The sequence below is a fragment of the Myotis nattereri genome, assembly GCF_964212035.1.
Source record: "Myotis nattereri genome assembly, chromosome: 5".
Lineage (NCBI taxonomy): Eukaryota > Metazoa > Chordata > Mammalia > Chiroptera > Vespertilionidae > Myotis > Myotis nattereri.
In genome coordinates, this window is record NC_138080.1 from 107370241 (window position 1) to 107384709 (window position 14469).

At 44.6% G+C, this 14469-nt stretch overlaps 1 protein-coding gene across 1 annotated transcript in view; it reads right to left on the minus strand.

Moving 5' to 3' along the window:
- LMTK2 (lemur tyrosine kinase 2) overlaps positions 1 to 14469 on the minus strand; it is a 57172-nt gene that overhangs the window by 29097 nt on the left and 13606 nt on the right. The window contains exons 2-5 of the mRNA XM_081090869.1: positions 9482 to 9606; positions 4916 to 5060; positions 3367 to 3440; positions 703 to 821 (exon numbers count right to left, since the gene is read on the minus strand). Of these exons, the coding sequence (XP_080946995.1) occupies positions 703 to 821; positions 3367 to 3440; positions 4916 to 5060; positions 9482 to 9606 (463 nt within the window). The remainder of the gene's footprint in view (positions 1 to 702; positions 822 to 3366; positions 3441 to 4915; positions 5061 to 9481; positions 9607 to 14469) is intronic.

Genomic DNA, 14469 nt, shown 5'->3' on the forward strand with positions numbered 1-14469 from the left:
ACACATTTTCATTTTGAGTCTTAAGTTATGAGACTCTGGATCTGATTTAAATTGTGTATTTTGCAAAGAGAAATTTCGAAGTTTAGTTTTTGGGGGCCTTAACAAATATTTTGGTTTTACTCAAAAGCAAACTTATTTGGTAGATAAAATATTCTTAGATCTAACAATGTTGTAATTTTAAGTGACATATTTAAAATATTGTTCCTCGGATGAAGTTTTGCAATCTGTCCATACAGAGATAAAGAGAGAGATTTCCTAAATGAGTTCATTTTCGTTATCCATGACAAGTGCACAACATGACGTGCAGTGGAATAAGCAGGACGAGCAGATGTGCCTGTGACATCAATGTCGGTTTCCTTTGAGGTCCCCTGTGTCTGGCTGACAAATCTCAATCTTTCATTCTCCCTTAGGGTCACAAAATCAATTTGTTGCCAAGAACCTTGACAATCGTACTCTAGTTCTTGCTTTTGGAATTACAATGCTATCCTTTTCCTGACTAGGAACTCTCATGTTCTATAGCTCCCTTCAGATTTGTTGTTTTTTTAATTTGAGTATAGTTGGTATACAGTATTAGTTTCAGGTGTACAATATAGTGATTCAACATTTATATACTTTACAATGTAATTACAAAGTAGTTTTAAACACGTGATTTTCAAAAGACCACACACTGCGTTTACAGAACATATATTAAGGTTTACTTACTAGTACGGTTCTCCATTTTTCAAAAAAGTATCTTGTTCCTTTGGGCTTGCACTTGCTTTTAACTCCTTCACTATCACTCTTGCCACACTAGTGCCTGTGAAAATCTCTCCAAGGAGGGCCTAAAACCAAAGAACAGGTTTTCATTTCACTTCCCACAAAACGGTAAAGAAGTGTGCCTCGTTTATTAAGCTTGGAAAAGTAAAATACAACCTTCAGTTTTAAACCATTCATTAGATATTTACAATATTCATAAATTTATGTGTATCTCTTTTCTACTTACTTAAAAATGTATTATACTTTCATGGAAATTTCCAATGGTATTACAGAAGAGTAATCGGTAAGTTCAGTTCAAACATAACTTAAATATTTCTCAAAAACACTTCAAATGAGTTTTTTTATTTTTGTCTCCTTCACATAGAGAAAGTAAACTAACTAAGACCCAATGTACAAACAAATTATCACTGCATTACAATGCTAAAAATCCATGGCATTCCAATTATTCCAGGCCCTTGTCTTGTACTAAAACCTTAATCAAAACTCAGTGCGGGAGGGAATATAGCACTGAAATTAATAAAAAACTAAATGAGAATGAAAATAAGTTACACATGAAATATTAAGTGTAATATAAGATGATGCTAAGGCATTCCAAAATATAATATCCTATATAATAAAAGCCAGCGACCGAATGGCAGAACAACCAGAACCGGTCGACCAGTCACTATGACGCGCACTGACCACCAAGGGGCAGACGCTCAATGCAGGAGCTGCTCCCTGGTGGTCAGTGGGCTGCCACAGTGGGAGTGCCACTTGGCTGACTGTGATGAGCGGTTGCTCCCGCTGCAACCCCCGGACCGACTGGCAGGAACCCGGGCTGCGATCATCGCAGGCTCCTCCTCCTCACTCCCTGCCGCCTCCTCTGAATGCCCACAGGCCGTGCAGTGCCACCACCAGGCTCGCAAAGCTGACCCCAGAGGCTGGGAGGTGAGTCTGTGGCCACCATGGGACTGAGGCCCACTCCTCCGCCTCTCAGTGCTATTGTCCCTGGGCCCAGCCCCAACCGGGTCCTCTGGAGAGATGAGTGCTCTGGCTCCATGAAAGATGCCGGACCAGAGAGCAGCTGCTCAGAGGGCGGGTCCATAGCCGCTCAGCTGACTGGGATGCCACACCCCCCACCGGTGCAAGAATCCCGTGCACCAGGCCTCTAGTCTAAAGTAAAAATGATGATGAAGTAAAAGTTTTTATTTAATTTGAGAATGATCAAAACTAAAGGCTGGCTTTTAGAAGTTATTTTGTCTTTTTATAAAACACTCATTGTAATACCCTGAAAAGAGAGAGCATACACTAAAACAGAATTTAATGTCTTTATTAGGACTATAAGGGCAGAAATATGAACAGAACAAGAAATTCTGATAATTAACAGTCATATTTTTTTTGTTTCAAAGAGCGAACTTGTGCCAATCCTATGTAATAAAAGGGTAATATGCAAATTGACACTAACAGCAGAATGACCAGAACGACCGCTGGACCAGTCACTATGAAGCACACTGACCACCTCCTGGTCCCTTTCCCCAGCCAGCAGGCTCCGATCACCTGATGGCCACCCGTGGCAGGGGCAAGGCCCGCAAGCGAGTGGGAACAGCCGACCTCTTGGTCCCTTCCCCTGGCCATCAGGCACCGATCACCCAATGGCGAATGGGGAACCGGGGTTGAGTAGCAGAAGGGCGGAGCCAGCTGCAGGCAGCTGGGAAAGATGGCCCTGATTGCAGGCCAGACCTAGGGACAGTACCTGTGCAAGAATTTCGTGTGCTGGGTCTCTAGTATTCTATAAGACTAATAACCATAAGGTATTAATTTCAAAAAGGGAAAGAATGATAGTATGCTATTGCAATAACCTGGCTCACTGTTTCTCTCCCCGCCACCACTGTTACCATTCTTGATGTTCAATAGATGCAGGGACAAGTTCTTCAAAACCACAACCTATCAGTTCTTTGATCTCACTTCCAATGATCATTTTCCTACGATCCCATCTCAGCAAACACCCCCATGAGTCTATGCCTAGCTAATTAATAAATATAGTATGTCCCAAACTTTGAATTTTAACTTCTTCTCTGCCAGTCCTTTGATTTCCAGCCCACTTACTTCAACAGTCTAATCCAACAAGGGTGCAACTTGTCCTCTGAGTCCAGTAATGATACCACTTGTCTACCACCATCTTGGCTGGTCCCAAAGGTCTCCTACTCCATTTCTCTGCTTGCTTTACAGTAAATCTCCTCTACAGACTTGTCTAAATACACTGTCTCCACTTTCTCCCTTTAACTTCCTCAGGAGTGCAGAAGGCAACTGATCAATGATTCTCTCTCATTACTGAAGTTTATCTCTCTCTCTCTCTCTCTCTCTCTCTCTCTCTCTCTCTCCCTTCCTCTCTGAAATCAATAAAAATATATTTAAAAAAAAATAAAAATAAAAGACCTTCATAGAAAAACATACCACACAGGAATGTTGAAGCTCACATTCCCATGCAGTTTCACAGGGTAATGGGAAAAATCAATGAGGACTACAACATATGGAGAGAATGTGGAATGTCATGCAATACAATTCTTAATTAGCCTTAAGTTCTAAACAGTATAAGTAGGAGGAAAAAAACAGAAGTGAACAACACTTTACCTTTCCAAACCAGCCATTTCCAATTTCCTGTATGTAGTTTAGACTGTGACGGGCAACTTGAGACTTCAAACCTTCTGTAGGAAAAATTAAAGAACGTTAAAAACTAAAAATAGGTATTTAACTGAAATAAATTCAATATTAAATATACAACCTAGCCCTGAGCGGTTTGGCTCAGTGGATAGAGGGGTCGACCTGCGGACTGAAGGGTCCCAGGTTCGATTCCAGACAAGGGCATGTACCTTGGTTGCGGGCACATCCCCAGTGGGGGTGGTGCAGGAGGCAGCTGATCAATGTTTCTCTCTCATTGATGTTTCTAACTCTCTATCCCTCTCCCTTTCTCTCTGTAAAAAATCAAAAAAATATATTTTTAAAAAATATATACAACCTATAGCCAGCTGGTGTAGCTCAGTGGTTGAGCTCGACCCATGAACCAAGAGGTCAGTGGTTCAATTCCCAGTCAAGGGCACAGGCCTGGGTTGCAGGGTCGATCCCCAGTAGGGGGCGTGCAGGAGGCAGCTGATCAGTGATTCTCTGTCATCATTGACATCTCTCTCTCTCTCTCCCCCTCCCTTCCTCTCTAATATCAATAAAAAATATTTAAAAAATACAACCTATAAAGTTCAAACACCAACATAAATTTAATACTTGTGCTAATAAAGAAACAAATACATAAAACATCTCTTTCAAACTAACAATGCCAACACGTTTTAAAACTGACAATATTTTGTAATTGAGTATCCCACCTTGATTCTCCAATAACTTGTACTGTTTTTTTTCTGACCTAACTACACTACTATAACCTCTAGTCACCATCCTGCTGGCCTTTAGTTAGTCCTGTTTCGTGGTGGAGCAGGGAACCCCAGGGACTGTCTCTCCCTATCTTAGGGTGCAAAGTCTATTTGATTAACAAATCCAAATACACCCTTCCTCCCAAACACAGGGCACCCCAGAAGACAGCAGAGTCCATTCAGCATGACAAGCAGGCAGAGAACTAGGAGAGAAGCTTGTCTACTGAAAAAGAGGCAGGAGCCCTGGTTCAGTGGATAGAAGCCAGGTCCTCAGACTAACGGGTCCCAGGTTCAATTCCGGTCAAGGACACTTACCTCGCTTGCAGGCTTGATCTGTGTGCGGGAGGCAACCAATGGATGTGTCTCACATCGATGTTTCTCTCTCTCTCTCTCTCTCTCTCTCTCTCTCTCTCTCTCTCTCTCTCTCTTCCCCTCCCTTCCTCTCTCACAAAATCAATGGAAAAATATCCTTGGGTGAAGATTAGCAAAAAAAAAAGAAAGAGAAGGCAGAAGCTCTGTCCAAGAGTTCCACTTTAATGAAGTGAGGAGGCCAGTTTATTCTTAAAACAGATCCAGGGTCCAAAGGAAAGGACTCAACTTTTGCGGGAAGGCAATAGGCCTGACCATTCAGCCTCAGCAGGGAGCAGAAGGAAGAGAAATAAGCCCCCGGAGGAGACAGTCGGTACAATTATTTTATGATTCCCAGCAAGGTTCCCAGTCTCACCTCTTAGAAAGAACTCAGGAAAATACGAAGGTCTTACCTACAGAAGGCTGGAACTGGGATGGAGCTGGTAGTGAAACATTTGGTACGGAAAGTGTGAACACTTCTGCTGGGGACTGAACGGAGGGAGTATCTTCTGCTGGTGGTGTGAAATCTATCTCGTCATCAAAATTATCTTCAAATTCCTAACATAAAAGAAGAGCAATGTTATAGTGAATACAGGTCAATTTGGGAGCAAATCCTTAAAACCACTGGCTAACATTTAATATATGAACATTTATTCACTTATTTGGGATATGTGGCCATAATTTGTTCCCCAATTCACACTTATTTCAAGTAAAAAGCATATGTACTTGGGTTCTCCAACTCCAAACAGCAGAATAAATAAGACTTGAAAATAAATTATATATATATTTTATGTAACTCTTTAGGCTGACAGCTTGAAGTTAAATGTAAAATCCTATAGAGTAAAAGACTAATATGCAAATCGACAGAACGGCAGAACTACTGGTCACTGTGACGTGCACTGACCACCAGAGGGCAGACACTCAATGCAGGAGCTGCCCCCTGGTGGTCAGTGCGCTCCCACGGGGGGGTGGGGGGGGAGAAACGCTGCTCAGCCAGAAGCCGGGCTCACAGTGGGGAGCGGGCCTAAGCCGTAAGTCGGACATCCCCCGAGGGGTCCCAGACTGCGAGAGGGCGCAGGCCAGGCTGAGGGACCTCCCTGAGTGCACGAATTTCATGCATCAGGCCTCTAGTTTTCTATAATGACCATGGAACTTAAAATGGAAATACTCTTCTAAGTTCAAAATTTTACTTTTAAGTTATTATAGTCTAAGCCAGTGATTCTCAACCTTCCTAATGCCGCGACCCTTTAATGCAGTTCCTCATGTTGTGGTGACCTCCAACCATAAAATTATTTTCATTGCTACTTCATAACTGTAATTTTGCTACTGTTATGAATTGTAATGTAAATATCTGATATGCAGGATGTATTTTCATTGTTACAAATTGAACATAATTAAAGTATAGTGATTAATCACAAAAACAATATGTAATTATATATGTGTTTTCCAACAGTCTTAGGCGACCCCTGTGAAAGGGTCGTTCGACACTCAAAGGGGTCGCGACCCACAGGTTGAGAACTGCTGGTCTAAGCTAATCTTTTTTCTTATTATTCACTTTCATAGATCTTTTTGCATATTGAATCAAAACAATTTATTTTAAAATTGTATATGCACTTCTGGTTACAATGTGATTTTAATCAAAACAAGGAAGTTAAAAGACTCAGAAAAGGTATTTTTAGGCAAGTCCTATTTATATGAAAAGAGTAGAATAAAAAATTAATCGAGGTAGAAAATAATCTGAGATCTGAACACCAAGATTACAGCATAAAACTGTAGCACACACGTGCAGCTGACATTCTAAGAACATCCGGGTTTCTAAAGATGGCACCTGAAAACCGAGGCTGCTCTCGCTGAGCTGCAGAAACCTTTGAAGTGACTTTGTTCAGCAGAAAACGATCCTACCTGTTCCCATCAGCGAGCTGGGTCTGCCTTGGTGTCCATGTTAACACAGATACAGCTGATCATCAAGGTCATTCGTTCCCTCATGTAATGAAAAGTATTACACCACCAGGACGTAACAGAGTGAACAAGACTGCTTTCCATTCCTCACAGAACAACCATTTCATTTTCTACCACCTCCCACAGCCCTCCATATAAGGAAGAAACTAAAAGCTGCAAGGGCAGATTCCTCTGATGGAGCATTTATGTTCTCACGTGCATGTGAGGGGGCATTCTTCCATATATGTCATATATGTTGTCATATGCATTAGGGCATCACTGCTAATGGGAAGCGGGAAGCAGAATAAGTGAGGTACACCTTCAAACAAGAGCTGTGTCAACTTTCCTTCCGGACATTCCTAAAGGTTCTCCCATTGAAAAGAACTTTATCCATCACTCCCACCTTAGAAATAATGCTACTCAAGACTTTGCCACAGCATGATACACCATTAGGCAGCAGATGATTCTAAGGTTTAGAGAGGGTGGCCGGCTGATGTGGCTCAGTGGCTGAGCGTCAACCTAAGAACCAAGAGATCATGATTCGATTCCAGGTCAGGGCACACGCCCAGGTTGCGGGCTTGATCCCCGGTAGGAGGCAGGAGGGAGCCAATTGATGATGTTCCTCTCTCTCATTGATGTTTCTATCTCTCCTTCTCCTTTCTCCTCTCTAAAAATCAATAGAAACCTTCTACCCACCTGAGGCTATACAAGACAGTATTTACAATTGGCAGCATTCTTCTTTCTCCCCACTTAGGGAGCTGTAGGGTTCAAGGTAAACTGAAAGATGCTCTCCTCATACACGAAACACCCTAGAGGATCCCTTGGCCTCAACAATCACAGACTCACCAGCATACAAAAGTTTTGGGAAAAATCAAAACCAGCCTGCTCTTCCTTGTAGGCCTTATAGCAAATAAATACACACTCTTATAGCAAGTGAATCATCACATTCTATTCCTCCCATTCAAAACTTAAAATTGTCAATAATGCTCTAAGGCAGGGCAAGCAAACTACAGCTAGTGAGCCAAATCCAAACTACCCACTTTTATAGTTTTACTAGAGGCCCGGTGCACAAAAATTTGTGCACTTGGGGGGGAGGGAGGGTCCCTCAGCCTGGCCTGTGCCCTCTCAAAGTCTGGGACCCTCAGGAGATAACGACCTGCTGCCTTAGGCCTGCTCCCGGGTGGCAGAGGGCAGGCCCAATCCCTAGGTGCAGCCCCTGCTCGGGCTCAGAGCAGGGCCGATTGGGGAGTTGGGACGCCACCCCCTGTCATGCACAGAGCAGGGCGGATCGGCAGGTTGCGACGCCACCCTCAGTCATGCTCAGGGTAGGGCCGATTGGGGGGTTTGGGCACCGTCCCCTGTCACACTCAAGGCATGGTCGAAGGGGAGGTTGCGGCGCCACCCCGTCACATACAGAGCAGGGCCAATCAGGGGTTTGGGGCACTGCCCCCTGTCACTCACAGAGCAGGGCCCATCAGGGGGGTTGGGGCTCTGTACCCTGTCATGCACAAAGCAGGGCCAATCAGGGGGTTGGGGCGCTGCCCCCTGTCATGCACAGAGCAGGGCCCATCAGGGGGTTGGGGCGCCGCCCTCTATCACCCACAGAGCAGGGCCGATCAGGGGGTTGGGGCGCTGCCACTCTCACACTCAGGGTAGGGACGATGGGGAGGTGATGGCTCTACCCTGTCACACACAGAGCAGGGCCCGTGGGGGCGGGGGGTTGGGGCGCCGCACCCTGTCACACACAGAGCAGGGCCGATCAGGGGGTTGGGGCGCCGCACCCGGTCACACACAGAGCCGCAGGGTGATCAGGGGGTTGGGGAGCTCCCCCCTATCAGGCACAGAGCAGGGCTGATCAGGGGGTTGGGGCACCTTCCCCTGTCACACACAGAACCGCAGGGCGATCAGGGGGTTTGGGCACTGCCCCCTGTCACGCTGATCCTGGTGCCGGGAGGCCTCGCGGCTCCGCTGATCCCGGTGCTGGGAGGCGTATTACTCTTTTACTATATAGGGTAGAGGCCTGGTGCACGGGTGGGTGCCGGCTGGTTTGCCCTGAAGGGGGTCCCCACTGGAGTGCCTGGCCAGCCTGGGTGAGGGGATGATGGCTGTGTGCAACTGGTCACACACCCTTCAGGGTGGGGGTCCCCACTAGGGTGCCTGGCCAGTCTGGGTGAGGGGCTGAGGCTGTTTTCAGGCTGGGGGTGACTGAAGCTCCCAACCGCTCCTGTTTTTTTTTTTTTTTTTTTATTCTGGGCCAGCTTTAGCTTTGAAGCTTGGCTCCAGCTCTTAGGCCTCCGCTGCTGAAAGTAGGTTTCTGGCCTTTGCTTACAATGTTGCGATCCTGCTGGCTGAAGTCCGGCGGTGAACTAAAGCAGGTTTCTGGGGTTTTGTTTAGCTTCTATATTTGTTACATAGTTGCTTCTATATTATATAGAATATGTAATATATTATATTATATATTATATTATATATTATATAATTATATTATATATTATATATATTACATATTATATAGAATATGTAATATATTATATTATATATTATATTTGTTACATAGCTTCTATATTTGTTACATAGTTGTTATAGAGTTGCAGCTCAGAGGCCTGCAGCGGCAGGCGGGGAACGTTGGAGTCCTCTGTCACTGAAGCAAGCAAGCCTCATGTTAGTTTCAAGCTGCCTGGCTGCCGGCTGCCATCTTGGCTGGCAGTTAATTTGCATATTGCCCTGATTAGCCAATGGGAAGGGTAGCGGTCGTACGCCAATTACCATGTTTCTATTTTATTAGATAGGACTGGTACATCTCTTTCTGTGCTGTCTATGACTGATGTAGCACTACGATGGCAGAGCTGAGAGTTGAGTAGCTGTGACAAGACCCTGCATGGCCTATGGTATTTACTATTTACAATGGCAGAATATATTTAGTATTGGTTCTTACAGAAGAAGTCTGCCCACCCCTGCTCCCAAGGGAGTGTAAGATTTAGCCATCCTATTGATAAATGTATCAGAGGATGATTTTGAATGTTCCCACTATCTGTGCTCACCTTAAAGTCTATTTCTGGGTCTTTACAGCAGGATACACAATTTGCAATTAACACGATTAATATAATGAAACTGCACACAGATAGGATCACAAAAGATGAGGAAACTTCGGCAGCAGGTGACTCCCCTGGAAAGAGAAATAAGTAATATTAACATCGTAGACATTCCAAAATCAACTTTAATAAACAAATCAATATATTTTCCACCAAATATAAATGGGGCCAAGAGTTAATAAAATAATGCTTAAGTGTTCAGGATAAAGATGACAACCAACCCAAGATAAGAAGCTAGGGTTTAAAAATCTTATTGTGAAATCATCTTAGATTTACAGAAAAGTTCCAGAGACAATCCAGAGTCCCCATGCCCCTTCCCCAGCTCCCACTGACATTCACATCTTATGTTTCCATGGTGCACGTATCAAAGCTAAGACAGTAACATTGGTACAACACCAGTAACTGAACTTCAGACTTTATTTGGATTTTACCAGGTGTCCCATTAATATCCTTTAACTTTTCCAGATTCAATCCAGGTTACCAACACTGCATTTAACCATCATGGCCCCTTAGTCTTCTCCAACCCCTGATGTTTCTCAGGCTTTGTGTTTCATAACTTTGACACTTTTGGAGAGTACTGTTCAGTTACTGTGTAGAGTGTTCCTCCATGTGGGCTGCCTCATGATTGGACTGAGGTTATAGATATGCCGGAAGAATCTAGACTGGCACAGGGTGAACGACCCTTCTCATCACCTCATAGCAAGGACACAAGATGTTGGCACGACTTGTTCCTGGGCCTGTGAACTTGATCACTTGGCCCAGGTGGTTTCTGCTGGGTTTTACCACTGGGAAGTTACCACTGTCTCCTTTACTACTCGATTCCTTAAAAGTGGGTTTGAAAGTCAGGTGTACCTCACAGGGGAGTAAGCTGTACTTCCTGGAGGGAGGAACATCACAGAATTCATGGACATACGTTAAAACTACCACAGTGATTAGTATTTGGGGAAGACACTTTGAGGTTAGGCAAATATCCTGTGTCCCCGTAAGTTCTACACACTAATTTTCTTATCTGTCACTGCATCTTACCTGCAGCCATTAATATCATGATGTTCCAATGGTGATTTTCTATTTCCCTCACTCCTACATTTATTATTTGTAATTCTTCTGCAAGGAAGATTAGTTCCTCCCCCCTCACTTATACAGCTACTAGAGGCCCAGTGCACGAATTCATGCATGGGTGGGGTCTGACCAGCTCAGCCCCAGTCGGCAGATCGGGGCTGGGCCTGTCAGGAGGAAGAGACAGTGGGAGGCTGGCTGGGGGGAGGGGCTGCAGGCTATTGGCCAGTAGGCCCCACCTCTGATTGGGGTAGGGGGAGCGGCTGGGTGCTGGGCTGGCTGGGGAGAGGGGCCTCGGGAGGTTGGCTGGCTGGCCCCACCCCGATACGTGGTTCGCTGGTGTCATAGCGACCAGTCGTTACAGCGTTATGGTTGCTGGCTTTTTATATATAGAGATGAACTCACAGATATTTCTTTTATATGCTGGGGTTACAACCCAGGATTATCATTATTTTGTTGCTCAAACTGTTCTAGCTTTGGCCCTGGGAGCGCTTTCCAGTTGCCCACGGGGCCTTTGGGCTGTGCCCGTCCTCTGCTGTTTTCCCCACATCTCCTTAACGTGCCGGCACTACAGTGATCCGGGCTAGCAGCCACTTCTCCGAGGAGCCTCGGTCATAACCAGGAGCTTGTCCACTAGAGCAGAGCCTGCCCGTGGCCCCTTTCTGCATGGCACTGGTAGGAGCAGGGGGCAGAGGAGAGTGATTTTTACATCTTTAAAGAACTGTTTTCAAAATAAAACAAAACAAGATGCAATAGACACTGCATGTGAGCCACAAAGCCTAAATATTTGACTATCTGACCCTTTGTAGGAAAGTGTGCAATCCCTGTCTACAGCATAAAGATTTTACATCTCACTTTCAACAAAAAGTTACCTGGAAAACATCTCATCCAACTAGGGCTATTTTGAGTATCTTCTTTAGTAGAGCAAACTGCTGAGTCTCACCTACTGGTGTTTTACTAAGAAATAAACATTGCCCCCCAGTTTTATTGAGCTTATAACTGACATATAACATGATATCAGTTGAAGGCGTATGACGTGATGATTTGATATACATATGTATTGGGAAATGATTACCACAATAAGGTCAGAAATAAATTTTTCCTTAAAATCCTCATCTGCAGCTAATTATGTGTTCAAATGCACCAAGGGGAAGGCATGGAGACAAGTTATGAACGATGCCACCGTTTTTCTGCAGCGAAACTATAATACCTGAAGCAAAGAACAACGAATCCAAATGCCTACGTGAGCAAGACACATTCCTGAGCATAAACGACTTCAGTGAAGAGCGGAGAGGCCTAAAGCCAGCTGCAAACAGGACTAAGTTCCTTCTCAACACAAAAGTCTGTTTGTGAAAGCAACGCCGAAACCACATTGTTACAAGTGGGGCTCAGCCTCTGCATTTACAACTAATACAGTAAACCGAGGTTGTTAAGAATCTGCAAGTTCTAAACCAACAATATCTATACATTCAAAGTCCATACATTCACTGAACCCACACTGCTGGCTTGCTGACTCCTCTCAAAAGCCAATCTGGAGGAAGTCAACTTCCAGAGAGAGAAAGAATCCCTTAGCTACAGACACGGCATATTTCTCAACTAAGTGAGGCGCAACAACCAACTTTCTAAGAATGAAGACAACCCAGAAAGATCACTTCCTTCTCCTCCGCTCAGCTACCTGTTCTCTCATTCAGCTCGGTTTGTGTGTCCCACTGGTTCTCATTCTTATAACTTGGTTTTCCTCCCCTGGCTCATGCAATAAAAAGTAAATATGACTCCTGAGGCTCCTTACAGCAAAGCACTTTCATAGCCACTGTATTGTCTTTTATTTTTAAAATGCAGTTTGTCCACTGCATTTTAACATCCTGAATGTTCAGGTGTATCTTATACTCGAAAAGTTGGTTTTCATTGGCAGAGTTTCCTCTTTTTTAATGGCACAGAAGTAAGGGTGTGTCATAATCAATTGTATCTGAGATTTGATAAACTACAGTATGATTTCATCCGATCGTTACTACACTGCTGAGGGATTCGACCAGCTCCACATCACGGTGAGACACTGATATGCCCGAGGACACAGTGGGAATGTGGTGCTGAGTATAAACCCCATGCTCCCCAGGACCCCACACTGTTTTGCCTCTCGAGGTTAACTTTTAACACTTAAAAACAGCTTAACCTAAGTACTTTGAACCGAAGTCTATCACTGTTAATTAAGACAGTACACACTTCTGGGGCTCTCCTCCAAGCTCCACATAACAAATATTAAGTCATTTTTTCCTCTCTTTCCATCCGTATTTTTTTTCTCAGCACACACTGACTATTTATTGTCAAGTTGGATCAGAACTGCCTGAAGGCAGCTCAGTTATCTGATTCAGAAAGCCTCTCCTGTGGGCCATTAGGTCGGCAGGAGAAGTCGTCCACGTGTTACACAACCCGTTGTGTCGAGCTTGGCCCTCCCCTCACTCACTTGCTGGGTCCACCTACATGCCTGTCTGGTGAGGACACCACAGAGGCAGCTGCTCCCGCACGCAGATTTCCTCATGCACCAGACCCCTGCACCTGTGTCTACCAGTCCCACCGAAAGCACTCCACAAATTACTGCCTGAAAAGGAACCTACTAGGTAGCCTCCAGTAGGAATTTTTAGTTTTATCACTTTTAAAACTATTTTATATACTGTGTTTTTCTCTTGGTTCGTCCAAAGCACTGTGCTTTAAAAAACCTCTATTATACCAGTGAAGGAAAAACTTCCGTAAGTTGAAGAACTAGAACCAACCTAGCACAGGCTGGAAGGCGAGATGGGCCTGCATAGGCCACAGAGGAAGGAAATTCCAGCCCGAGGAACTGCAGCTGAAGTCCCCACACCCCTGCGGGCAAACTGCAAACCAGCCCCTGGGAGGCTGGATTACAACTGTTAGGAAACCATGAAGCAAGACGGGTTTCCTTGAACATTCCCGTCTCCGCCATCCAGAATGCATACATCAAACCCACGTCCAGTAAAGAAAAACATCAGTAACAGCAGGAGTGTCTCCAGACACTGAGGCAGCTTTACCCACTGCAAACTGAAATGAGGGTAACTGGAGGTCTGGGTGCTTAGCATGCTTCCCTCAGACACCAATTAAAACATCCTTGGCATCTCTAAAACACATTCTGTGAGTGATAGTTCACAGTTTCAAACCATTTTAATAGTTATCTACCATTTGATTTAATAAGCAGAAACCGTGAGGAACTCTAAGAGGTGGGTACCTATTATCTGTTTTATAGACAGGTAATTAGGAGCATGCAATTTCTCAGTAATGACTCAGAGTAAGTCAGGAGCACTACCTGATTATTAATTCAACCATTATAAATCCCTGCCTAGAGTTTCCATCAGAATGTGAACATACATGTAATTAACTAAAGAGTTACCTGTGAAACAATCCTGGGGTTAAATAAAAAATGTAAACATCCACTGATAAAAAGCAATGATAATCAATGCTCGATCCATTAGAGACTGCAAAATGCTGATCCTCTCATGTTGTCATTCCTTCTTCAGTTACAAATTGATAGACTTTTATAAAGAGAAATGTCCTCATACTTACCGTGTGGTTACCCAGTGCTTCAAGTCATAAAGGGTGGGGCTGCCAGGACAAACCCTCTAATCACGTGCTTGGCTCCTCTGGCTGCCAGCCCATCAAGAAGCTAATGGGGGCCCACCTAGAGTCACTTCATTAGCATAAATTCATGTGTGACTGAGAAGGGCTTGTTAATACCAAGAGATGCTCCCATCACCCCGTCACCAGGAAATCCCGTGTTTCGGGAGCTCTGGTCCAGGAAAGGGGACAAAGACCAAGGATGTACTCCCTGTTCCGTCACAGGTATTTACACTCTTCCCACCAGGAAGCTCCCC